Source organism: Diplotaxodon limnothrissa, linkage group LG4 (assembly GCF_057381915.1).
Source record: "Diplotaxodon limnothrissa isolate DT_005_m linkage group LG4, D_limnothrissa_male_GT1.1, whole genome shotgun sequence".
Classification (NCBI taxonomy): Eukaryota; Metazoa; Chordata; class Actinopteri; order Cichliformes; family Cichlidae; genus Diplotaxodon; species Diplotaxodon limnothrissa.
In genome coordinates, this window is record NC_140599.1 from 5,478,592 (window position 1) to 5,506,437 (window position 27,846).

Consider the following 27,846-nt stretch of genomic DNA (forward strand, 5'->3'; position numbering starts at 1 on the left):
ATGGAAAATATTTTAGGTCAGTCTTCTCTAGTGTCATACAGAAACTTTATTATAATTAAAAGACTTTTCCTTTTCAAGAAAGTCTTAATAGAAGAATCATAATTACAGTATCTCACAAAACGAGTACACCTCTCACATTTTATAAATATTTTGTTATATCTTTTCATGGGACAACACTGAAGATATGACACTTTGATACAATGGTGGTCAATGGTGGTCAAGAACATGCAGCAGTTTAACAGGACAAATTTCACTCAGAACAAAACCTAATGTATGTTCTATCCAAAACATATATTTTCAGGTGTGCCCATCAGATTGGCTGGAGCTGGGTCGACTCGGTGCTCTGGCAGAGTTGAAATCTATCACAACAACAGCTGGGGAACAGTCTGTGATGACGACTGGGACTTAATTGATGCTGAGATCTTTTGTAGAGAGTTAAACTGTGGGACGGCACTGAGTGCTCCTCACTCAGCTTACTTTGGTAAAGGAGCTGGCAAAATCTGGCTTGATGAAGTGGACTGTTCAGGAAATGAAAGGTCTGTGACTCAGTGCCAGCACAGAGGATTTGGATCACACAATTGTAGACACAGTGAAGACGCTGGTGTCATTTGTTCAGGTAAGAAATCTATGGAAATGTTTCAGGTCAGTTATTCTAGTGATATACGTAAAGTTTATTCTATCCATCCGTCCATCCATCTTCTTCCACTTATCCAGGGCTGGGTTGCAGGGGCAGCAGCCTAAGCAGTGAAGCGCAACCTCCTCCAGCTTGTCCAGGGGAACACCAAGGCATTCCCAGGCCATCTGAGAAATATAATCTCTCCACCGTGTCCTGGGTCTGGCCTGGGCCTTCCTCCCAGTGAGACATGCCTGGAACACCTCACCCAGGAGGCATCCTTGTCAGATGCCTGAACCACCTCAACTGGGTCCTTTCCATGTGGGGAGCAGCAGCTCTACTCTGATCCCCTTTTGGATGGCTGAACTTCTCACCCTATCTCTCCGCTATCTCATTCTTTCGGTCACACATAGGGTGAGGATAGGGATGTAGATCGACCAGTAAATTGAGAGCTTCGCTTTTACACTCAGCTGTCTCATCACCACAATGGACCGGTGCAGCATCCGCATCACTGCAGCTGCAGCACCAATCCGTCTGTCAATCTCTCGTTCCCTTCTCCCATCATTTGTGAACAAGGCCCCAAGATAATTAAACTCCTCCACTTGGGGCAGGAACTCGTTCCTGATCCAGAGTTCCTGATCCACCTTTTCTGGCTGAGGGCCATGGTCTCATATTTGGAGGTGCTCACTCCCACAGCTTCACACTCAGCTGCGAACCATTCCAGTGCGAGCTGGAGGCCATCACCCGATGAAGCCAAAAGAGCCACATCATCCATCCATGAAAAGCAGAGATGAGTTTCTGAGACCACCCAAGTGAAAGCCTACGCCTAGAAATTCTGTCCATAAAAATTACGAACAGAATTGGTGACAAAGTGCAGCTCTGGCGGAGCCCATCACCCACCGGGAAAGAGTCCAACTTATTGCCAGGTATGCGGACCAAGATCTTGCAACGTTTGTATAAGGATCGAATGGCCCTTAGCAATAGGCCAGACACCCCATATTCCCGGAGCACCTCCCACGGGACACCCTGAGGGACACGGTCGAATGCCTTCTCCAAGTCCACAAAACACATGTAGACTGGTTGGGCAAACTCCTATGTTGTCACGGTCCTGAGTCTGTGGACTCAGTGTTTTTCTGTTTGTATTAGTTATCTTTGTTTTCATGATGTGTTTTGATTCTCTTGGGTTTGATTTCTGTCACTGTATCCCCTAGTTTAGTCCACGTCTGTTCAGTTTCCTGTTTTACTTTGAAAGTCTGTGTACTATGTCAATGTGTTGAGTTTTGCCTCCCCTTGTCTTGTCATGTCTGATGAGTCCCAGCTGTGCTCTCCTCCTGTTTCACATTCCCTAATCACCTCAGTATGTATTTAAGCCCTGTGTTTTTCCCTGCCAGTTGTTGCGTCCTCCACGTTTGTTGTGTGTGTATCCATGGTCGTCTTCCTTCAGCATCTCCTGTCTAGTTAGTTTAAGTTGTTGTTTATGTATCGTCCAAAGGTGACTCTCCAGCAAATAAAGCCGTCGTTTAAGTTAATGTTTTGTCTCCGAGTCCTGCACGTGGGTCCAGCCACTGACAGCCACACAACTCATCGTGACACATGTGCCCTCAACTATCCTCGAGAGGATAAAGAGCTGATCCAGTGTTCCGCGACCAGGACAAAAAAAACGCATTTTTCCTTCTAACGGACGAACTCTCCTTTCCACCCTCCAGTCCCCCTTTTTTTAAAAAATGGGAACCACCACCCCGGTCTGCCAATCCAGAGGTATCGCCCCTGATCTCCACTCAACATTGTAGGGGCTTGTCAACCAGGACAGCCTTACAACATCCAGAGCCTTCAGGAACTCAGGAACCCCAGAGGCTCTGGCGCCAAGGAGTTGTTTAACTGCCTCAGTGACCTCACCCCTGGAGATTGGTGGGTCATCCCCTTTGTCCCCAGACTTTGTCCTCCACGGAAGACATGCAAGTGGGATTATTCTAATTAATTAGAATTTTCTTTTCAGGAAAATCTTAAAAGAAAAATCATAATATAGTTTGTTTTGCACTTGGATTAGCTTGATTCCCCTTGTTCCCCTGAAAACTTGAAATGTATAAAATCAGCTACCAAAGAACACTGATAATTATTGTGACTTAATGTTAACATTAAAAACACTGTATCTTTTATCCCAAACTTATATTTTCAGGTGTGCCTATCAGATTGGCTGGAGCTGGGTCAACTGTGTGCTCTGGAAGAGTTGAAATCTATCACAACAGCAGCTGGGGAGCAGTCTGTGATGACGACTGGGACTTAATTGATGCTGAGATCTTTTGCAGAGAGTTAAACTGTGGGATGGCACTGAGTGCTCCTCACTCAGCTTACTTTGGTGACGGAACTGGCGAAATCTGGCTTGATGAAGTGGACTGTTCAGGAAATGAAAGTTTCCTAATTGAGTGCCAGCACAGAGGATTTGGGAAGCATAACTGTAGTCATGGTGAGGATGCTGGTGTCATTTGTTCAGGTGAGCGACATCGTGAGGTCTATATATACTTGGATACTATAACTAATGATGCAAGGAACCCTGTCAGACTATATATTTAGACATTATTGAAACTTTTCTACACTTACCTTTTAATACAATGTTTTTTTTATTTGTAAGTTTTTAAATTTAGCATTCCAGCTGTTGTAAAATGATAAATGTCCATGTTAACAGGTACTTTAAGTATTCTAGCACTCAGCCAAACAGGAAGCACTCAAAATACTCTGATTAATAATTTCCCAAACAAAATTTGAAGATCCATTTTTTTAAGAATGACTTATTAATAGGTTAAAGAGAAGTATAAAGTAATTGATATCAGTGGTATTATTTACTAATTTAAAATTATATGTACAACAGATCTTAAAATAAGGACAAACTATGTCAGGGTTGGCACCAGAGCATTTGAACTGGATGAGTAAGCAACTTTGACAAGGGCAGATTTGGCTCAATCATTTTGTTATTCCTTTAAAAAAAAAACATGCTGACACATCACACACATTATTTCCAGAGGCTTTAAACTAACACACATTTGAATTTTGAAGAGTACTACAACAGTCTGTCCTCTACTATTACTAAACTCACACAATGGGCCACCTTTATTAGCTACACAGCAAATTTAAGAATAATCAATAGTCATAAACATAGTCCATCATAAATTACTTTCAAGGACACATGAGCGGTACTTTAAAATCTAACCTGCTGGTTACCACGACTGCTGCAGAAACTACTGTTAACCAAATAATTAAATTGAGCTTGCACTCTAATAATTTATTGGTGACATGGGTGGTCTTGTTTTTCATTAACAAACATGATTTAATGTAACTTGAAGTATATCAGTAGAGCTCAGCTGAGGGAGCACAGCGACTTTAATGGGCAGGTCTCGTCCCCGAGACCCATGTTTACAGGAAAATGTTTCCACTGAGGGGAAAATACTACTCGAACTACTAGCAACAGAAAAAAGGAGCTATATATAAAATTGTTGAGTCTTCAGAGTTGAGACTTTAGAAAACTTTCATTTCCACTTAAAGCAAGCTTTTTTGGAAAACCAGAAACGAAAGCAAAAAAAAAAAAACTAAATCCATGCAGTACTGAGGTATGATGTGTTCTTCTCTTTTCAACACAAGACAGAGATTAACAAATTATTAAGTCTCAGACTTGGATTTAATTCTTTTCAGCGTTTGGGTGGTAATTTACTTTATTTTATTTATTTCTTCTGTTGTCAAGCTCTAAGTCAGTACTTTTATGTATTAAAATCACAGTAGAAGCTGATTATTATTTACTTGATTAGGGCCCTCAATTTTAAAGTTACAATTCAGGGTTGTGAGAGGGTCTAGTTATCTTTTGATAGTAGGTCCATGATAAGGTCCCAGTAGCTTTGATGCCTAAATCTGGCCAAAGAGTGAATAAAAGCCAAACACATTTGTCATTGAACAAATAAGGTTCATGTATTAAAACAGAGTTTGTATATGTCCGTTTTTAGAAACACATGATTGTTTTGGTTTAAATCTTTTTATATTATCAAACATAATGTGCAATCATGTGACAAACCAACTTCTACAAAGATAAATTAAAGTTAATTGACTTGATGTTAGTGATGTAGCAGATCAAAAGTATTGGTCAGGCTAGCAAAACACTGACTACATTAGCTTAATATCAGGCAGAAAAATGTTCTTTTTACCTTATTTCATCTTATTTTCCATTTTAATATCTGGAATCCCTGCAGAAACCCAGCATCTCTCTGACATCTCCAAGCGGAGGTCTGGTCTGGGGTCCTGAAGGTTCAGAGATCACCAGGGGTTACAGCTTTGTCTTCACCTGCCTTATGAACTTCAGCTCCACTCCAGGCAGTTTCATTCTCATCTTCTCGGGCTCCAACATCACACACATCAAGACAGCTGTCAACAACTCGCCTTCCTTTAGTTTCCCTGCAGCTGAGTATGGACACCAGGGCAACTACAGCTGTGTGTATGAAGCAACAGCAATGCTGTCAAGGAAATTCACCTCTCTGGAGGCAGAACCGATTTATCTGTGAACCAGAGGGACACTACAGACCGTATTTACATTGCCACATGTTGATGCTGAAATCATTAGCAGTATTTGTGGTCATCCATTTATATCATCCATCATGTAGCCATCAGCAGGGATCACCTTTCCGAGATAGAGCACCTCATTTCTGAACAGGTCCCATTTGTCTGGTCTTAGTTTAGATGTTTGAGAACATATCCTCAACACATCGTCTAAGTATGGATTGCATATTTTGTGTCTGAGGCCTGCTTCCATACTATACTGAAAAGCTCAGGGTGCATTTGTGAGGCCAAACACAATCCTGTTTGATTCATACCACATCCATGGTGTTTTAAAGGTTGTGAATTTTTTTAATCTTCACTGATGCTCTCCTGATAGTAAGTTTTAGCTACACTGAACCATGAATGTGTGGTATGGGGTACTTATCGGATTTGCGTTTTTAGGTTTTCATTTTTGTGTCTGACCAGGGGATCCTACAGTTCACCCTTTGAATCACTCTGAGTCTTTTCTGTGGTTAAGAGTGGAGTCTGAATGCTGTCAACCACTACTGAATCAACTTGGTGTTCTTTTATGTACACCAGGTAACAGCCTAACCTCCTCCTATCAGTGTTCCAGCTGGCAGCCTATTGTCTCTAACTCTGTTTAAGTTAATATATATGACTTGTAAAATGAGCATGTATATTCTAAGTCTATTTAAACATCTTTTTTGTTGTTTTACTGATTTTATAAATGTCCTTCAAACAGATCCAGCAAATTCAGTGCTGGCAAACATTGGCCTTCATTTCTACAACAAGGTACTGTTCATCAGAGTCAATGAATGCATATTTACCTGGAAGAAAAGAATAGGAGCACAGTGGAAACAGGCATTTGTGTCTCTCCAGGTCACCACAAGGCAGAATTCAAAGCAAAAGGAGAACACAGAGATGCTTGTTTTTAGAGCAGAAGGGGCGACTGATGAGGAGGAACAGGCTGGGGGAACAGAGAAAGACCTCCGACGATTTCATCACTTCAGCCAGACTTAAAATCAGCTGGTGTGATTAGATCCGTAATATGCTTTTGAAGCTTCATGCATATCAAATAACAAGCATTCTGGGAGTTACATTCTGATAGTATAGCACTCACAGATAGTACACAAAACTTTAATATTACTGACATTGAGGAAGACCAACGGCATTCAAAAATTCATCTCCCACTGGTCCTTAGCTATACCAAGTTCCCCTGCTTTAACCATGATGACTGTGACTCAGGACTTCTAATTGGAAGTTCAGTGGTTTAAATCCTGGTTTCTCCAGTTTGCACCACAGAGTCTCCTTTAGCAAGATATTGAACCCCATATTTACCAAATATATCCACAACTACCAATCTATTTAACTTAAACAGTGAGACCACAATGTGGTAAAGTGTCCATATCATGCATAAAACTAGCCTTGATTCAGCTCTCCAGACCTGATAAAGGATATTTCAGGAAATAATAACAAGTAGTGGCTACTATCAGTCCATCTCAATATCTCTACCCCTTGTATCATTACACACACACACACACACACACACACACACACACACACACACACTGAGAGAGTACAACTACAACAAATTGCAAAAGTATTAAAGAGTAGGTAATGATACGTTTATATTATATTACACACAGTTATATTATTGCTACTACAGTGTTTTGTGTGTGTGTGTGTGGGGGGGTGTACTGAACTGTATCATATGTGTGTAATGTGTTGATTAATAAAATAATTAATGTGTTGTTCTCCCTTTTGGTTTTTTTAGTTCCCGTTAACATTTCCTTCCTGTTCTCTCAGTCTTATCTCTGTATTTTGGCTTTTAGTGTCTCCCATGTTGAGTCAGTCTTTTATGTCTGTTTACACTTTGTCTGTGTCAAGCTTGCAGGACTAAGACATCCTGGTTTTTGTATTAATTACTTCCATTTGATATTTTGATAGTATATTATCTTGTGTGCATTATGTTTAGTTTTGCTTCCCCTGTCTGCACTTCCCTTATCACCCTGGCATGCTGCGTTTGTGTGTGTTCTGTAGTTATGTGTTTATTTTCCTTTGGTACTTTACGTTATGCCTTGTTATTTTGTCTTTCAGCCTAAATACAAAGTTCGCCTTTTGTTTATCACTATCACACAGCACATGACAGACCCTGGCATCACCACACCAAACATAGTAAGATTAGCAGTGCATTTTATGAAAAAACTGCAGCACTTGTTTCTCAGTTTTCACACTTTACAAAGCTTGTTTGTTAGTTCATCACAGGGTGACTGTGGGTAAGTGTCATTTTTGTTCTGAGCACCATCTTTGTGCCACTGTTTCTCCAAACTCAGGTCGCTCACAGAGGATCTAAAACACAGACTGATGAACTCAACAGTGAAGTTTGTTAGAGAAAAAAAGGTTTTCTTTACACTTATGTCATAAAGAATGTCCACTGAAGTTTCTTCTGCACTGTAGATAAGTTCATTCAGATTTTGATATTGCTACACTGTAGCTGATAGCTGTCTAAAGGCCTGAAATGTTTACACTGATAGGGCATGTGTACACATTCACTAAACAGGGATGTTTTAACCAATATTTAATTAAATTTATTGCATTTGATCTTTTAAAGCATTTTCCTTAATTATGACTGCTGATAGAGGTTATTATGTGAGATATTATTTACAGTTAGAGGTGGTGGTATGGACAGTGATTCGGGAAAAATGGCAATCGCTCTATGTGTAGTTAGGAGTGTGATTCCCACTGCGCTGTCAGCAGCAGGGTCTGGGGGAGGAGCTGAAGTGGTGACGATTAGCAGGCTGCTTTTCCCAGGCAGACGTGGCAGTCTCTACCGCAAAAAAATAAACGCAGATAAGCAAGGTGAGAAACTAGGTGATCTACTGCTGTAAAGGACTTTTAACAGATTCAGTTACACTGCATGTTGTTTATGTATGAATGAGTAATAGTGAGCTTTGCACGCCTTTAACACCGGTTAACACAATGAAACTTCACGGGAGCAGCAACAGCTGGAACAGCTGCAGAGGACGGTGGGAGGAAAAGGAGGGGCCACCACCGAAGACAGAGGACGGTGATAACCCGAAACGAAGGTTCGCAGAACGTCCTCCACACTGTGGTCTCTATCAAAAGCAAAAGTTTCCTGTCTCTACTTAAGCACTTTTCTGACACTTTGCTACTTTTTATTCCTCCAATTTCACACAAAGATCTCGACTTTCTACTCCTTACATTTTCCAAACCGGTTCATTATTGTCATTATTAATTATTTCACTCCTTTCTTGACTACAGGATTTTTTTCTTCCTTTTATACATTTAACAGGAACATCATGTGATTAATAAATTAATTTAAAGGATGTGGGGGCAAGTCCATGTAGAACGTTATATGTCAGACAGGCGTACATATTGTCATCACCTCGAGCACAGTAGATTGTTCAAATTGATGGCATGGGTATATCTCCTAAAAATCTTGGATGAGTTTATTCTGTGTGACCCTGTGTTTTTGTTGGTGTATCACACACACTGCTGCGAAAAGCAATTTTCCTCCTTCATGATTTCTCTTCTTTTGCTTTTTTTGTGTATATTTGTGACACTTTAATGCTTCAGATCATCGATTTTAGGCCCATATTTTAAAGATTTTATAGTTTAAAGTGTGGCTTCCAATTTAGTCCTCAGAAACATTCATGAAATGAGTTAAGATTTAAAACTGTCGAAACAGAGACAATTCTCTGGTTGCATTTCTTTCCACTGCCACTATAAAAGGATTGACTTCGGTTCTCATTCAGATCATCTTCCCAAATGTTAAACTGTGAGTCCTTGCTAATACTTTTTAGGCTAATGTAGGAGTGCTTAAAATTATGAGCGCTTAACCTCAAGAATGTATCATCTGTGTCAATATTACTTTTTAATCACCAGATGGAGACAGTGTGTGTGTTTCTGTGGATGATGGTAGGGTTGGTGCAAATTTGCTTATAATGAATCAATATGTATCCGAGAGTCACTAGACTACTCGAGCAGTTTTATTTTTATTTTAAAAAACTGATTTTTTAATGATGTGGTGAGCTCCAGTCTTTAGAGCTGCTCGTGTCAAAGCCCCGTGGATGAATTTTTTAAAAAAATTCAAAACGAAAGAGGAAGTGTTTTGGGAGGATAAACCAAATGTGAAGTGTTTTTTGTACACTGTAGTTTTTTGTTGACTTTACTGTCTTCTGGTTCCCATAAATGACACGATCAGCCTCTTTTTTTCAGTCATGGGGTGCAGACAGCAGAGAGTGCTTCAGTTTTTGACCTTCGGTAAGACATACTTTTGTAATGCTTTTGTAGAGAGACAGTTTGGGTCTTTGAGGTTTACCTTTCAGTGCAAATATTGATCACTTTAGATAAATGACTACAGATGTATTTACTTACTTTACATAATCAGCAATGTCATTTTGTTCCTTCCAAAAGTTTCTTGCCTCTTGGCCTTCACTTCATCTGCTGCAGGTCAGTCTGTTCTTGTGTGTGAAATTTTTTAATTCTTTTCAAATTTAGGAAAGTATTAAATATAGTTTATATTATGTGCTGATAGGACAGATCAGACTAGCTGGGTCTGGATCCACTCGGTGCTCTGGAAGAGTTGAAATCTATCACAGTGGCTCCTGGGGAACAGTCTGTGATGATCGCTGGGACTTAAATGATGCTAAGGTGGTCTGCAGACAGCTGGGCTGTGGGGCAGCATTGGAGGTCACTTCATCTGCTCGCTTTGGTCAAGGAAGTGGACAAATCTGGCTTGATGATGTGGCCTGTTCAGGAAGTGAGAGTTCTCTAACTGAGTGTGGACACAATGGATTTGGGACACATGACTGTGGACATGGTGAGGATGCTGGTATTGTTTGCTCAGGTGAGAAATACTTTAGGTAATTTATGTTGAATAAATGTAACTGTGTATTTTAACAGCTAGTCACGAAACTGATTGTCATCCTTTGTAACTTGATTTGTACTTAAAGAGTCAATGTGATTATTGCCATGACTAAAAAAACCAAAAAATAATAAGTGAAGGTGCTCTGTCTTTTCTTGGTAATATTTTGTCTGTGTTCTGTCGCTAGCACCTCAGATTAGGTTCGCTGGGTCTACTTCATGTTCAGGAAGAGTAGAATTCTACTACAACAGTTCGTGGGGAACGGTCTGTGATGATGACTGGAACTTAAGTGATGCTAAGGTGGTCTGTAGACAGCTGGGCTGTGGGGCAGCATTGGAGGCCATTTCATCTGCTCACTTCGGTCAAGGAAGTGGACAAATCTGGCTTGATGATGTGGCCTGTTCAGGAAGTGAGAGTTCTCTAACTGAGTGTGGACACAATGGATTTGGGAAACACAACTGTAACCATGGTGAGGATGCTGGTGTCGTCTGTTCAGGTGAGAAGTGTTTGTTATACTCTTATCAAAACATAGATAAAAATGTGCTAAATTAATAAATAATAGATTTTGAACTCTTTATTTATGAAGCACACTCATTAAGCGTTCTGAGTGGTGGAAGAAAGTAGATCATCAATCATTGTTTAAAATAACCAGCTGTTCCTCTTTTGGCAGCAATAACTTCAACTTCATGCCAGCCCCTTTCTAAGTTCTGATCTCTGTGTCAGATATTTGTGTTTTCATGAGTGTGTGATAAGACAAGTAAAAAAAAAAAATCGGTGCTTGTGTCAAAATGGCTGAAGATATCTTTATCAATGTCAGTTTCCTTTCTGTGATATTATTTTATTTATTTATTTTTTAGAAAGAGGGGCAATACATATTAATGAACATTTTAACAAATGTAAATATGCCAGATTATAGCCTTGGGCTAATTTCCATCTGCAGACCCTCTGGCAGGTTGGTGTTAAACACAAGTTAGTAAAAACATACAGAGACACTATTTACAGGTCATGTGACAAGGACAAAAACAGTGATCACATTATACTAGAACAAACAATGACAAGAAGAGTGGACAAAGAGGACAGTATAGATAACAATAACGGAAACACATCAATTATATTGCACAAACCCCAGTATTGTACATGCCCTGACCATCGTGATATTGCGTTCACCCATTGCACTAACAGTTGTTTCCCTTTTTGTAATACACTAACTCTTTTTCCCGTCCAATATAAAACATGATTATTAAACATGATTACATGTTTGTGTGTCCCTCAGCCGCTCTTTTAAGTGACTCTTAAAGATGGGTAGACTTGTACTTTCCCTCACTGACAGTGGAAGACTATTCCAGAAGCTCACTCCCTGATATGACAGAGCATTCTGTGAAAAGGTGGTCCGCCTGAGTGCCAGTTCACAATCACCTCGAACAGTGGCTCGAGTCAGTCGAGACCCGGCTAGACTTTTGTTTAATAAAATCACTCATTGGTGGAGGTGCCAGACCATGTATAACTTTGTATATTAGACAGGCAGATTTAAATAATTTGAAATTAGTAAAATATAAAAACTTGTATTTTTCTAAAATTTGACAATGGTGATATGAAAAAGGTTTTTTATCTAATATTTTTAATGCTCTTTTGTAGCATACTTCAATTGGCCCAATAGCAGCAAAGCTACTTGGACCAACTTGTAATACAATATTCAATATGAGCCAGTATCATAGAATGCAAGAATGTAATCGCTGCTGTGTCTGTTAATGATGTGCGGATATGTCTAAAGTTCTGTATATTAATATTTACAGTTTTCACTACTTTTTTAATGTGTTTTTTAAAGGATCATTTAGAGTCTAGTAGCACTCCCAAATACTTACAGCATCCATGCCCAAATATGGTACCACATGATCTTATCAATACTTGATATTTATAGTTGCAGTATGGTGCTGTTTTTTCTCAGTAATCTTCATGCAGCAACTTCCCTCTTGGTTTCCTGCTATGGACCGCATGCCTGTTCAGTTATTTGTATTTAAAAAACACATTAACAGCGGTGCTTATCAACAGAACTAATTCGCTTGAATTACCTTATTGAATTAGATTATCCCCACTGCGAGAGTCACCACATTCCCAAAACAGAAACCGTGGATGGACAGATCGATCCGCTCTGCAGTAAACGCCAGGACCGCCTCCTACAACACGGGTCTCGCCACTGGCGATATGAGCGCCTACAAAGCGGCCTCATACGGCGTGCGGTGAGAGATGCCAAACGCCGGTACCGGGAACGTGTGGAGTCCCACTTCCACCAGGGCGACACACGGAGTATGTGGCACGGACTACGCACCATTACGGACTACAAAGCCAGGGACACTGCGCTGATCAACGCTGACTCTGCATTCACCAACGAGCTGAATCAGTTCTACGCCCGTTTCGAGGTTAGCCAGGCGGCTAATGCTATCTACCGCCTGACTACCGAGGACAGTGACGTCATCAGCGAGAGACCGGTGACCAGCATCGCGGAGCATGATGTCTGAGCGGCACTGAGGAGAGTGAACACAAGGAAAGCGGCGGGGCCAGACGGCATCACCGGCCGTCTGCTGCGCTGCTGTGCTGACCAGCTAGCAGGTGTGTTCACTTACATGTTCAACGAGTCCCTGGCGAAGTCTGTGGTCCCCACATGCTTCAAAAGATCCACCATCATCCCTGTGCCCAAGAAGAGCAAACCCTCATCCCTGAACAATTACCGGCCAGTTGCACTGACCTCGGTAGTAATGGTAAATGGCCTGTATTTGTATAGCGCTTTTCTAGTCCCTAAGGACCCCAAAGCGCTTTACACAACCTGTCATCCACCCATTCACACACACACTGGTGATGGCAAGCTACAATGTAGCCACAGCCACCCTGGGGCGCACTGACAGAGGCGAGGCTGCCGGACACTGGCGCCACCGGGCCCTCTGACCACCACCAGTAGGCAACGGGTGAAGTGTCTTGCCCAAGGACACAACGACCGAGACTGTCCAAGCCGGGGCTCGAACCGGCAACCTTCTGATTACAAGGCGAACTCCCAACTCTTGAGCCACGATCGCCCCTTGAAGGCGATCGTGGCTCAAGAGTTTTTGAGAGGTGTTTGAGAGGCTGCTGAAGAACATCATCTCCTCCTCCATCCCAGACACCACAGATCCGCTGCAGTTCGCCTACAGATCCAACAGATCCACAGAGGATGCCATCGCCCACGTCCTACACACCACTCTCAGCCACGTTGACAAGAAACAGGGTAACTATGTGCGAATGCTGTTTGTTGATTACAGTTCAGCGTTTAACACAATAGTGCCCTGCAGACTGTTCACAAAGCTCAGGGATCTGGGACTTAACAGCCGTCTGTGTGCATGGGTGTTGGACTTCCTCACTGGCAGAACTCAGGTGGTGAGGGTGGGCAGGTGCTTCTCCAACAGCATCACCATCAACACAGGAGCACCTCAGGGATGTGTCCTCTCGCCACTGCTCTACTCCCTATACACTTCAGACTGTGTGGCCACCCATGGCTCCAACACCATTGTGAAGTTTGCTGACGACACAGTGGTGTTGGGTGCCATCTCCAACAACGATGAGGCGGCCTACATGGATGAAGTGAAGAATCTGGCATCGTGGTGCCAGGACAACCACCTCCAGCTGAACGTCGGCAAGCCCAAGGAGCTGGTGGTGGACTTCAGAAGGAGTCAGCACAGAGACTACAAGCCCATTATCATCAATGGAGCTCCAGTGGAGAGGGTGCAGTCCTTCAAGTATCTTGGTGTCCACATCTCCTCAGACCTGACATGGGCTGCCCACATTCAGGTCCAGACCAAAAAGGCTAGGCAGCGCCTGTATCACCTACGACAACTGAGGAAGTTCAGGGTCTCTCCAAAGATCCTCAGGATTTTCTATACAGGCGCTGTGGAGAGCATCCTCACACAGAACATGACATCGTGGTTTGGGAACAGCTGTGTGAAGGACCAAAAAGCTCTCCAGAGAGTGATCCGTACAGCAGAACGCTGCTGCAGGATTGCTCTCCCCCCGCTTCAGGACACCTACACCAGGAGATGCCGGACTAGAGCAGCGCAGATACTGAAGGACCCGTCCCGGGTCCTTCAGTGGCAGGATGGCAACTGAAGGACCATCCTGCCACTGACCATCCTGTTGCCAGGTTTGTTGCCATCCTGGCAACAAACTGTTCCAACTTCTGCAATCTGGTAGAAGGTTCCGCATCTTCCGGGCAAGGACAGAGAGACTCAAGCAAGCCTACCGCAGACATGAGCGAGACAGATAAATATGAAGGCATGCCGGCTCGGACGTCGCCCGGATCAACAAGGTCCGCGTCAGGTGTTGAGGAACCAGGGCACCCTGACGAAAAGTGGGCTACTGGAACAAGAAGGCATCGGTGGGCAAGGGACGAAAACAGGGCGTTGTTGGAATGCTACTACGCAAGTAACCCCGGCGGAAGGGGCTACATGAATAGGATGAGGGACCTATGGATTCTTCGATACCCAACATCCACAATGACGGCGAAACAACTAGTAGCTCAGTGTTCCAACATTCGAAAGAAGGGACTGCTCTCACAGCTAGAGATTGACGAGGTACAACACAAATGCTACGGCAAGGAGGAGTCAGGACGCCAGGTCAGGGGGGAGATATCATCACCCCCACCCGAGATTGGGTACATAGCCCCAAGTGCGATAGGAGAGTTGAGTGCGAGAGGAACTGACCTGAAAAATAGGATCATGGCCAAGCTTGAAACCTGGATCCCCCGTAGCCGGTTACCAAGATTACGTGAAGTACCCTCAGAAGGTCTGCTAGATGATGTTAATGCAGCACTACGTACAATACCTACAACCACGGTTACCGACACTAACAAGCTGATCTACAATACGGCAGCAGTGATCAGTGAGATGCTTGGCTACAAGTTGAACAGCCACAAGGGGCAGTACCCTCCATGGAGAAGGAGGCTAGAGGGCAAGATCAAAGTAGCACGGAGGGAGGTTAGCCAACTAACGGAGTTGCAGAAAGGTGCGACAAATAAGGTGCCTAAGAAATACAGCAAGCTGTCCATACCTGAGGCCTTGGAAACTGCCAAGCAAAGACTCACAGCCTTGGCCAGCCGCTTGAGGAGGTACACCAGAGAGATAGAAGGCAGGAGAATAAACCAGCTGTTCTCCACAGAACCAGCAAAGGTGTACTCTCAGTGGCAAGGGAACAATAAGAGAACAGCACCACCAAGGCTGGAGACGGAGCAATACTGGAAGAGCATATGGGAGAAGGACGCAACCCATAACGGCAATGCTCAGTGGCTAGAGGATCTGAGGGCAGACCACAGTGACCTCCCTGAACAGGGTCCAGTAACCATCACAGTGGCAGATATCCAAGAAAGGGTCTCCAGTATGAAGAGTTGGACAGCACCAGGGCCCGACATGGTTCACACCTACTGGCTGAAGAAGCTGACTGCACTCCACGAGCGTCTGGCAGCACAAATGAACCAGCTGCTAGTTAACGAAAGACACCCGGAATGGCTAACCGAAGGCCGGACGGTCCTGATCCCCAAGGACCCCAAGAAGGGACCGGTCCCCTCCAACTACCGACCAATAACCTGCCTCAGTACTACATGGAAGCTCCTGTCAGGTATCATATCGGCTAAGATGAACAGGCACATGGGTCAATACATGAGCGGGACACAGAAAGGAATTGGCAAGAATACCAGAGGTGCAAAACACCAGCTACTGGTAGACAGAACAATCAGCCGAGACTGCAAGACCAGACTGACCAACCTGTGCACTGCCTGGATTGATTACAAGAAGGCCTATGACTCAATGCCCCACAGCTGGATACTGGAATGCCTAGAATTGTACAAGATCAATGGGACCCTAAGAGCCTTCATCAGGAACTCAATGGGGATGTGGCGTACAACACTAGAGGCCAACTCCAAGCCCATAGCACAAGTTACCATCAAGTGCGGGATCTACCAAGGAGATGCTCTGTCCCCACTGCTGTTCTGCATAGGCCTGAACCCCCTCAGTGAGATCATTAACAAGACTGGCTACGGATATCGGCTACGGAACGGAGCAGTTGTCAGCCACCTCCTGTACATGGATGACATCAAGCTGTATGCCAAGAGTGAACGAGACATCGATTCACTGATCCACACTACCAGGCTATACAGCAATGACATTGGAATGTCGTTCGGACTGGAGAAGTGTAGTCGGATGGTAACAAAGAGAGGGAAGGTAGTCAGAACTGAGGGGATTGAACTACCAGAAGGCAACATTGCAGACATAGAGGACAGTTACAAGTACCTGGGGATCCCGCAGGCAAATGGGAACCATGAAGAGGCCGCTAGAAAGGCTGCAACCACCAAGTACCTGCAGAGGGTCAGGCAAGTCCTGAGGAGTCAGCTGAATGGTAAGAACAAGATCCGGGCCATCAACACATACGCCCTGCCCGTGATCAGGTACCCTGCTGGGGTAATAAGCTGGACAAAGGAGGAGATAGAAGCCACTGACATAAAGACAAGAAAGCTCCTTACCATGCATGGAGGGTTTCACCCCAAGTCCAGCACCCTGAGGCTGTACGCTAAGCGGAAGGAAGGGGGCCGGGGACTGGTGAGTGTCAGCACTACAGTCCAGGATGAGACAAGGAACATCCAAGAATACATTGGGAAGATGGCCCCAACTGACCGAGTGCTCAGTGAATACCTCAGGCAGCAGAAACCCAAGAAAGAGGATGGAGACGAGGAACCATCATGGAAGGACAGGCCCCTGCACGGTATGTACCACCGGCAGATAGAGGAGGTGGCTGATATCCAGAAATCCTACCAGTGGCTGGACAAAGCTGGACTGAAAGACAGCACAGAGGCACTAATCATGGCAGCACAAGAACAAGCTCTGAGCACAAGATCCATAGAGGCTGGGGTCTATCACACCAGGCAAGACCCCAGGTGCAGGCTGTGTAAAGATGCCCCAGAGACAATCCAGCACATAACAGCAGGGTGCAAGATGCTAGCAGGCAAGGCATACATGGAACGCCATAACCAAGTGGCTGGCATAGTGTACAGGAACATCTGTGCTGAGTACAACCTGGAAGTCCCGAGGTCAAAATGGGAGATGCCCCCAAGGGTGGTGGAGAATGACCGAGCTAAGATCCTGTGGGACTTCCAGATACAGACGGACAAAATGGTGGTGGCTAACCAACCGGACATAGTGGTGGTAGACAAACAGAAGAAGGCGGCCGTAGTGATCGATGTAGCGGTTCCGAATGACAGCAATATCAGGAAGAAGGAACACGAGAAGCTGGAGAAATACCAAGGGCTCAGAGAAGAGCTCGAGAGGATGTGGAGGGTGAAGGTAACGGTGGTCCCCATGGTAATCGGAGCACTAGGTGCGGTGACTCCCAAGCTAGGCGAGTGGCTCCAGCAGATCCCGGGAACAACATCGGAAATCTCTGTCCAGAAGAGCGCAGTCCTGGGAACAGCTAAGATACTGCGCAGGACCCTCAAGCTCCCAGGCCTCTGGTAGAGGACCCGAGCTTGAAGGATAAACCGCCCGCAGGGGCGTGCTGGGTGTTTTTTTTTTTATATATATATAATGTTCTTCCTCTACACCCCCCCCCCCCCCCAATTTTTCTGCACATGTCGAGGAGTGTGTCAGGCTACATTTCACTGTATAACTATGCATGTGACAAATAAAGAACCTTGAACCTTGAACCTTGAGCTATAACTTGAACAAAGAGGTTAAAGTGATTTTTGGAGGTGGAAAACCTAAGAGAAGATGCACCATAAGGAAAGAAATCACTGAGAAACAAGAGCACGTGGAGACCACAACTCCTCCGAAGGGCAAGAACTATACAAAAACCTGTTTTAGTGTTTTAAGATGTTCCTATGAGAACATGCTAATAACATCCTGTTTGTATTACAATATGATGACATTAGCCTGTTTCTATTATAAGATCAAGGATATCAGCAATATATACTGATTATTAGCGCTGATGTCAGCATGACAACATCATGTTATTCAATTTGTTTTGGATTATGATATTTTTATAGCACAAAGACTTTTTTAATACAAAAATGATGATAAATGTGTTTTCTTGCCATTAAGTTATTAGACCTCGGGTGTCAAACAAGTGAAATAATAATTTCATTTGTCAGGTATTAATGGCCCGTGGGAGGCGAATCTTCAGCCCTGCTAAGAATTCATGCAAGCAACTTTATTAAATGAGCACACCATTTGGCCACATGCAAAGAGACTAGAAAACTTGACGTCATTTATAGTTCTTAACTTGTTTCATCTGCTGCTCACCACAAACAAGCATAAATTTTGGACTTTTAACTATATTTTCATAGGTTTTACAGCTTTTCCTATTGATAAAAATCTTCCTTATGGCCACAAAGTAATTAAGCAATAAACAATTAATCCATTGAACCCCAATGCCCCCAGTATCAAATGTGAAAGGGAGAACATCTGGTTTAACAGGATGTACAGCCAGATCTGTTAAATATATAAACGTGTAGCATCCACAGAAACATCAGAATCTCAGCTAAAAGTTTTCAAAACCATTTCAACAACCAGCAAACAGCAAATGATTAACGAGCAGGTAAACAGATTTTGCTTTGTGAAAATAGGAAAAGGTCTTCTAAAGACTCTTCAAAGAGTCATGCTGACAGATTTTCTTTTTTTGTCACAACTTTTTAAAACTGTTTAATATGTAACTTCTTTACACAGTGACAGAAAGCAGAGTTTGGTCCGGCCCACTTAATAGCAAAGTGGTCTGTACATGTCCCGCGAAGTAAAATGAGTTTGACACCCTGCATTGAACACTTAGGAATCTGTGGTGTCTTAAGTCTGTACAGTGTTTAGCTGACACTGGGTGAAATCAAACACTTCATGTTTTTCATGTGTTTCTTGTTGCCTGGCTGCACACACAGAAAGTCATGATGCCAGACATATCCAGGAACTAACAAGGTTCTGAAATCAAATGTTACTCAAACCAGCCATTCCAACCCTACAGTACTTACCTAAATGTAAGTTAAATTATGTAAGACTTATATATCCGCAGGATTTATCATCTCATTCCCGTGATCAACACTTCATAGGCTGAAAACAAAAACAAAAAGAAAATAAAACAAAACAAAAAAAAAGGAACCCAGACAGATAAGCATAGATAAGCATGATCAGTCAAGCTCATTCACACAGAAATGAAGGGGGTGGGTGGGAGCAAGATACTTTTTTATGGCATGCCGTAAATGCCTTATAGGTAAGTTACATGTGTGGAATCTCTTTTGTTTTCTTAATAAAAAAACTGTCTTTGATTTTGCTGGTCTCCCTGGTGACCATGAAATCCTGCTGCTACTCTTACAATACTGTTTCAGTCCATGCAAACTAACATCTCTAAGAAATCTATAGTAGTAATTAGAGATGGACTGATCCGATATTACGTATCGGCATCGGTCCGATACAATGAGAAATGGTTTAGAGAGGAACTTGGTGTTTGCTATCTTGTCAAAATGCACTTAGGCATGCAGATGTCTGCACATGTCGAGGAGCGTGTCAGGCTACATTTCACTGTGTGTTATACTTGTATAACTATGCATGTGACAAATAAAGAACCTTGACCTTGACCTTGATTGGAGACTCGAGCAGCCAAGAATCAAACTACCAACCTTCCAGTTAGGAGATGGCCTACTCTACCTCTTGAGCTACAGCTACCCCTGGTAGTTATTAGAAAAGGTAGTTAGCAGTGACAAAGGAAGGGAGAGTGGGGCATGTTCTGTACAGAACGATTACTGCTAACAGACATGAAATTAAGTTAGATGAAGGATGGGGGGATGGGGAAGAGCTGGGGTGGTAGTGAGTTGGTAGTGGGTTGTAAAATTAAAAAGTTACAAAGATTTGCTATTTAAATGCATAAACTTATATTTATCTAAACTAACATTATGCTAAACTGTGTTTTTCAGTGAGCCTTCCAAAGCCCAGGATCTCTCTGAATAGAGATAAGGTTGCCTGGGGTGAAGATCTCATCATTACTTGTTTGATCTCACCCGAGTTCTCTGGTGGAACTTTCATCCTCAAGAAGACCTCAGGCACTTTCAGCCAGACTGCATCCTCAAGTTCCACATCTGCTACCTTCAGTATCCACAAAGTGGACTTAGATCATAACGGCTCGTACCAGTGTCAGTATAAGAAAACCATTTCAGAGCAAAACTTTTCATCCCCCCTCAGTGATGCTGTCAGACTCTCTGTTAATGGTAAGAAAACAAAACAATTTCCTGAGCTCGACAGCTCCAAGAATCAAAAGCTAAAAGTGTCATTAAACCAGCAACATATCAATCAGTATTATGCTGTTTTTTTGTTTGTTCATTTGTTTTGTTTGTTTTTTCAGTGAGTTTCCCAAAACCCCATATCACCATAAATCCTGTTGGTGAGGTCACCTGGGGTCGGAACATTGCAATCACTTGTTCAATCTCCACTCAGGTTTTGGGTGGATCGTTCATTCTGAAGAAAACATCAGATTCATTTATAAGGACCCAAACTTCTAGTACAAACTCTGCAACATTCAATATCCTTAAAGTGAACTTTGATAACGAGGGATCGTACCAGTGTCAGTATCAGAAAATGGGCTCAGGTCTTGAATTTAACTCCCCACCAAGTGACTCTGGTAGGCTCTCTGTGACAGGTAATAAAGCAAATACATGTAAGAAACATTTTTTCAAACATAATGAGAAATTATCATTTTTAATACAGATAAGTTGTTTCAGTCATAGCTTAAACTTGTTTTAATAGCTATTTACAAAAAAAAGCACAAACAAAAGCAAAAAAAAGCATTATGAACAGAATCCCACTTTCATTGTGGATTTTTCAGTATCCAGAGAAAATGATCTCAAAGCCAACAGTACTGAGGAGTAAACACACACTACTTGAAACAAACTATTACATACCATGGAGGATTGAGCAGCTAAAGAGCTAAATGCTACGTTGAGGGCTAAAAGATTCAGTAAAAAGACTAGATGTTACAATCCCTGATAATGCATTGCTCTAAATTGAGAAAATCTTAAGGGATGGCTGTTATGAGGAAAGGCAGCCCAGAAACTTTACCAACAGCATTCTTCATTGTGTGCCTCAGCTTTCGGTCTTTTACCCAAGCTAATCTGCCATTTTTCTCGGCAGATAAGCATGGACTTTCATTTATCATGTAGCAAGAAACTTCTAATGTTGCTCAATAACTGCTGAATGTGTGAAAAATAAAATAACACCAAATAGTTAGTAAGTGATGAAATGTGTTGAGTTTGATTCAGCTTCCCTTAAGTGCCCCACAAAAATCCTTCCTTCTGCTTTTGATTCTAGAGTTTAAACAAGTCCAGAATTAAAAGGTAGAGAGAATAATATGTTTTAATCCCAGTTTGCTTTCACACAGTGAGACTGCAGAGGCCCAGCATCTCCTTGACATCTCCTAATGCAGGACTTGTCTGGGGTCCTGAAGGTGCACAAATCACCAGGGGTTACAGCTTCATCCTCACCTGTTCCATTAACTCCACATTTTCCAGTGGACATTTTATTCTGAGCTTCTCTGGCTCCAACCTCACAGAGCCAGCAGTCAACAACTCAGCCTCATTTAGTTTCCCTGTAGCTGAGTATGAACATCAGGGCAACTACAGCTGTGTGTATGAAGTCACAGTGTCCACACGGACATTCAGATCTGCTGCAACAGCACCGATCAGTGTCATCATTAAATGTAAGTACAGTGTTGAATTTATGTTTTATTAACAAAACCATATCATAACTACCTAATTTTTCTCAGTATTAATGTCTCTGTGTTTTCCCTTTGTATGTTTGCAATTAAGACTAGAAAGAGAAGAAGCAGTAGAAATAGGGGCAAAGGCTGAAATAAAAATAGAACTTAACAGAAACAGGAACTTAAACCTTGATGTTGCCAAAAAAAGAAGAAAAAAAAACTGCTGCCAAACAGCAGTTATGTTCATATATAGATATACACTTCTGGTAAAAAAAAAAAAAGTTTATGTCTCATTGCACTCTGAAATGAAAACATAGTGCACATAAGCAACTGAAGTGTACCAAAATGTATTCTAAAGTTTTGACTCATCAAAGTAGACTTTTGTCAGATATAACAGTTTTTCTACAATAGAAATCAAATATTCTTCAGAAAGTCCTTCCCAATCTGTTGCAGAAGGTCCCATAAATGTTGCACTTGTAGGTTGCTTTGCTTTCACTCTTCTGTCCAGCTCGATGGGGTATAAGTCTATGTCTGAACAAGCCATCCTCTTGTTCTTTTTCCTGAGGTAGTTCTGGCATAGTTTGGACTTGTGTTTTGGGTCATTATCTTGCTGTAGGATGAACCCCTGACCAACTAGGCACAAACCAGAGAGTATTGCATGGCACTGCAGAATGCTGTGGCACCATCCCTGGATCCAGTAAAACAGCCCCAGACCATCACTCTTCCTCCTCCATGTTTGACAGATGATGCCACACACTGTGGAACCATCCTTTCACCTACTTGATGGCAAACAAAGATCCTACATGATGAACTGAAGATTTAAAATTTTGATTCATTAGTCCACAATACCTTCTTCCAGTCTTCAGTAGTCCAATGGCGGTGTTTCATGTCCCAGGCAAGCCTCTTTGTCTTAATCTGACGTCTTAGCAATGGCTTTCTTGCTGCAACTCGTCCTGTCAAACCTTCAGCTTAAAGTATTCTCTTTACCGCTTAAACTGAGACTTGCTTTCTATACCACTATTAAGCTGTGCTTGAAGCTGTTGTCCTGTGAGCCGCCTATCATATAAGCTGTTAACTCTCAGAAACTTGTTCTCTGATTCAGTGGTGGCTTTGGGTCTGTCAGACCTCTTCTTGTCTGAGTTATCAGTTCACCATTTACCTTTGTACCATTTCAAGCTATTCATTGGACTTGAATGACATGAATTGCAATAAATAACTAGAAACATTTGGGTGTTCTAAAACTTTTGACCGGTAGTTTATAATAATGATAAATTGACTGTTTCTTATATACCACTTTTCTGCTTTTCTGCTCTGAGCACTCAAAGCCCTTTATACAACTTGCCTCACCCAGACTGAAGCAGCCAGTGATCGAACCATCAACCTTCTGATTAGTAGATTACCTCAATTTTTTCAACAAAAGTCGTATACATTTATAAGATTTGCGTATGTTCAGCTTTCTTTTTCTGTTTTTTTTTTTTTTACGGGTTTTGTAACAAAACCATCTAAGCATTTTTTCCCCATATATGAAGCTCTTCTCAACCACTCTTCCTAAGTGAAAAGCTTAGCTCACATAGATATGTTGTGGAAAATGGGAGCAATGTCAAAATGGCTCTGTTTGCCAGAATGAGGAACTCCTTTGCAGCAGTCAACCAAAAACTATCCAAAGATAGATCAGCAAAGCTTAGCTTCACACCACAGTCTTGTGTCAATTCAGTTAGTTCCTCCTGTTCCTGCAAAGTCTTATCCTTTCTAAAAAACTGCTGCTGAGCTATATGGGTCTCTTACCCAGTCAAGGCATTCAGTGGAAACAGAGGGGAAATAAATTAACAACTTCTTCTCGAGCGTTTTCAAATGTTTACCTACTATTTCACACAGTGTGGCAGTTTCAGTATCTCCTTGCCATTTCTGAGCGAGTGGGAACATGCCAAGGTTGGCATTTTTTAGATAGAATAGAATAATCCTTTAATTGTCCCACAAGGGGAAATTTGGTTGTAACAGCAGCCAAAAAGACACATATACAAACAAACAGTACACAGGACACGGAACAGAAACATACACAATTTTTCTTACATATTTACATTAAGGACAATGGTTACTATAAACAGAGTACTGTACAGTTATTAAATTAAATAAAAATAATTACAGGTAAGAGGCAAACCAGGTTGTAGTGCGAATCGGTTAATTAAAGATGTTGTTGCCAGAGGTGGACCTTTGAACAAAATACATTTATTATATCTGTGCTTGTGAGCAGGTTTTCATCTCGGCTTTGCATTTGTGTGTTAAGTTTATTAAAATGCGGAAGTATATCTGCCATGTAAGCCAGCCTTGCACACCCCTAATCACTTGTAAGCAGCTTTGCATCATTGTACCTCTCATCACTCAAAAACATGTTTAGCTCTTCCTGCAGCTCAAACACACAGGCCAGTACTTTGCTGCGTGCCAACCATCGGACCTCCGTGTGGAGCAATAAAGCTTTATGCTCCACTCCCATTTCCTCGCACAGAGATGCAAGTATGTGGCTTTTCAGAGGTCTTGTCTTGATGAAGGTTGCCATGCGCACGACATCATCCAATACAGGAGCTTGGTCTGCTGGTAAAGTCTTGGCAACGAGCTCCTTGCGGTGCAGAAAACAGTGCGTAATAATAACAACATCTGGGTTTATCGCTTTCACTCTGCTAACGAAACCTTTGGTGCGTCCGACCATGGCTGCTGCTCCATCAGTGCAGATACTCGTGCAGGTTTCCCACCCTCTTTGTTCAAGCTATTCGGATGTAACCCAAAAAATTTCCTGTCCCGTTTTTTTTCTGGCAGTGCCTTGCAAAATAGAAAGTTTTCTCTGATGGAGTCTCCTTCCACAAGACGCACATTGGCCAATAGTTGGGAATGTCAGCTAATGTCCGTAGACTCATTAAGATTGGAAAGAAAAGTATCTGGACTTCTTTAAGTTGCTTGAAGACGTTTCACCTCTCATTCGAGAAGCTTCTTCAGTTCTACGGTCAAATGGTGGAGACTCCCAGATTTAATTCCTCAGTGAGTGTCCCCCAACGGGGTCATGAACCCCCTGTTGATCCTCTACCTAATCACACAAGTCAAGGTGTGAAAACGGGTGTAGGTCACAATCAGTCAAGGTTTTGGATGAACCTGCTCTGAAACCTGGCCCCAACCTATCATGTGATTTCCTGAGGTCAGATGGCCCAGGATGTGAGTGGGCGTTAAGGCGTCTTGGAAGGGATCTCAGATGGCAGAAAGTTGGTGTCGTAAACCACCGCCTGTGTTCAGCTAAAAACACATCCTTTTTAAAATTGCATTTTGTTAACTTTTGACTGTACTTTGTCTTTTTAATCTGTTCCTATACCTTGTAAAGCACTTTGTGATCTTTTATCTAGAAATGTGCTATATAAATAAAATTTTACTTACTTACTTACTTCAAAGATGGTCATTCACAATACACATAGATGGCTTCTTTCACTCCTCTTTCATACTATCTGTCTTCTGTGTCCAAAATGTGAACATTGGTGTCCTAAAAGAGTGACCTTTGTCCTTTAGATGCAGATGGACTGCTGAGTCTTGTCCCGTCAAGGTGGCTCTTCTATGTTGTGCCATGCGTTTATTAAGTGGCTATTTGGTCTCTCCAGTGTAGAGGTCTGGGCATTCGTCACTACCCTTTACAGCATATACTATGTTGCTAAGTTTGTGTTTAGGAGTTCTGTCTTTGGGATGAACCAGTTTTTGTCTGAGCGTGTGGCTGGGTCTGAAGTACACTGGGATGTCATGCTTGGAGAAAACTCCTGTGTTTTTCTGATAAACTGGCAACATAGGGGATGACAATGTTTTTGCATTTGTCTTTCTGATCCTCAAGAGTTGGTGTCTGATCTTCTTTTCTGTGCCTCGTTGCTGACTTTATGAAAGCCCAGTTAGGATAACCACATGTTTTAAGAGCCTCATTTACATGTGCGTGTTCCCTCTTTTTTCCTTCAGGCTTAGAGGGAACATTTTTTGCCCGGTGGTGTAGGGTCCTAATTATTTCAAGTCTGTGTTCCAGAGGGTGATGGGAGTCAAAGAGGAGGTACTGGTCCGTGTGTGTGTGGGCTTCTGGTAAACTTCAACATTGAGGTTGCCGTTCTCTTTAATGTGCACAGCACAGTCCAGGAATGGCAAACAGTTATCCTTTGTGTCTTCCCTGGTGAAATTTATGTTTTTAGCCACAGCGTTGATGTGCGCAGTGAAGGATTCTACTTCTTGGGTCTCGATTTTGACCCAGGTGTCGTCCACATATCTGTACCAGCAGCTAGATACCCTCCCGTTAAAACAGCCAAGAGCCTTTCTTTCCACCATATAAAGGTTGGCTACAATAGGTGACACCGGGGAGCCCATGGCACATCCATGTTTTTGTCTGTAAAAACCGTTGTTGTATTTACAATATGTGGTGGTAAGGCAGAGGTCTAATAGTGTGCAAATCTGGTTTGGGGTAAAGCTGTTTCTGTCTTCCAAGAAGCTGTCTTCTTGTAGTTGTTTTCTGACAGTCTCCACTGTGTCCAGAGGCAGTACCTCCTTTTTGACTCCACCATACCATCCTCTGGAATGTTTGTGTAATGTATGTATGGTCGGAAGGGCTCCAATTTCACTGCAGGCAACTGCAAGTGACAAATAAAGGCTTCATTCATTCATTCATTCACTGCCACCCACTGACATGAAAGAGTAATTACTCTACCAGTCACTGTGTTGAAAGGACAGATGCCCAACAATGATTTTATTATTTGCAGTAATTATTAAATTGTATTTTTTGGACCAATTAATTGAAATTAAATAATTTCCCATGGCACACCTGATGATCTCTCAAGGCACAACTCTGTGCCATGGCACAGTGGTTGGGAAACACTGCTCTAGATTAGCAACTTAACTAAGACGTAATTCATTGTACCGGGGAAGTTTTTGATCAAACTGATCGAATGCTGTCCTTCTAGTGTCTTTGATGCTGCTGTTGTCCTCGGTAGCTGTTGGAATCCTGCTGCTGCTCCTGCTGCTGCTGTTAGTGGTTCTCATCAGGAGAAGACAACGACGAGCCAAGGAGCCTCTAGCTTTCATCCACAGTCAAAGTGTGTGCTCACAAATTTTAGGCAATTATTCATCAGATAGTTTGACTACATATTGACATTGTTTTCCCTTACTTGTGTTTCAGTTGTTGACCAAGTCGGGAATGCTTACCAGTGGGGAGACAGTGAGGGTGATGAAGACGATACGCAGGACTATGTGAATGTTGATCTAATGGACACTAATGTAAAAATGAAAGGGGGAGCTGCAGGAGTGGATGACGAGGGAAGCAATGACTATGAGCAGCCAGTGTGTAATGATGATCATGATTACAAGAAAGCAGGCCCCAATTGCATGAAGGCCTATGTGAGTGTAAGTGATCACAGAGAAGATGAAGATGATGTAACTAGTGATGAAGAAGACAACTATGAGAATGTATCCCCACCCTCGCTGTATGTATCACCACCACCACCACCAGGTGTAGATAATGATGATGAAGAAGAAACTAGTGATGAAGAGGACAATTATGAGAATGTATCCCCACCCTCGCTTGGTGTACATAATGATGAAGAAGAAGAAAGTAGTGATGATGAAGAGGACAATTATGAGAATGTATCCCCACCCTCGCTTGGTGTACATAATGATGAAGAAGAAGAAAGTAGTGATGATGAAGAGGACAACTATGAGAATGTATCTTGACTATCAGCAGTTCATCATCATTGATAATAACTTGACCTAAAATACAACTGCAACCAAAAAATCTTTTGGCCAATATGTTTAATTAGTTAGCTTGGTTTCCCGTAATTGTAACATACTACATAATATAAAAATATATAGATGCCTTTTATATAGATATAAAAGGTAGACTTGCCTTCTGGGTCTGAAAGGTGATGCCATTGTGGAAGCCACTTAGACATGAATTTTTTTTCTAATGGCCAACAGGAGGAGACTGCTTTTGTTGCAAAGGTGCGATCTTGTATGGAGGTCTCTGGCTTCCTTGCTGTTTGACCTCATGACCTTAAAACCGTTCTGATGTGTTGAT

At 42.5% G+C, this 27,846-nt stretch overlaps 1 protein-coding gene across 1 annotated transcript; it reads left to right on the forward strand.

The window, feature by feature from the left end:
• Positions 1-200: 200 nt before the first annotated feature.
• On the forward strand, positions 201-27,743 carry LOC146633103 (uncharacterized). The gene is made up of 10 exons (XM_085352908.1): positions 201-216; positions 302-616; positions 2,790-3,104; positions 9,708-10,019; positions 10,225-10,533; positions 19,999-20,289; positions 20,424-20,717; positions 21,456-21,773; positions 26,738-26,869; positions 26,953-27,743. The coding sequence occupies exons 1-10, from the start codon at positions 201-203 to the stop codon at positions 27,501-27,503; spliced, it is 2,853 nt and encodes a 950-aa protein (XP_085209034.1). The 3' UTR covers positions 27,504-27,743.
• The last annotated feature ends 103 nt before the right edge of the window (positions 27,744-27,846 follow it).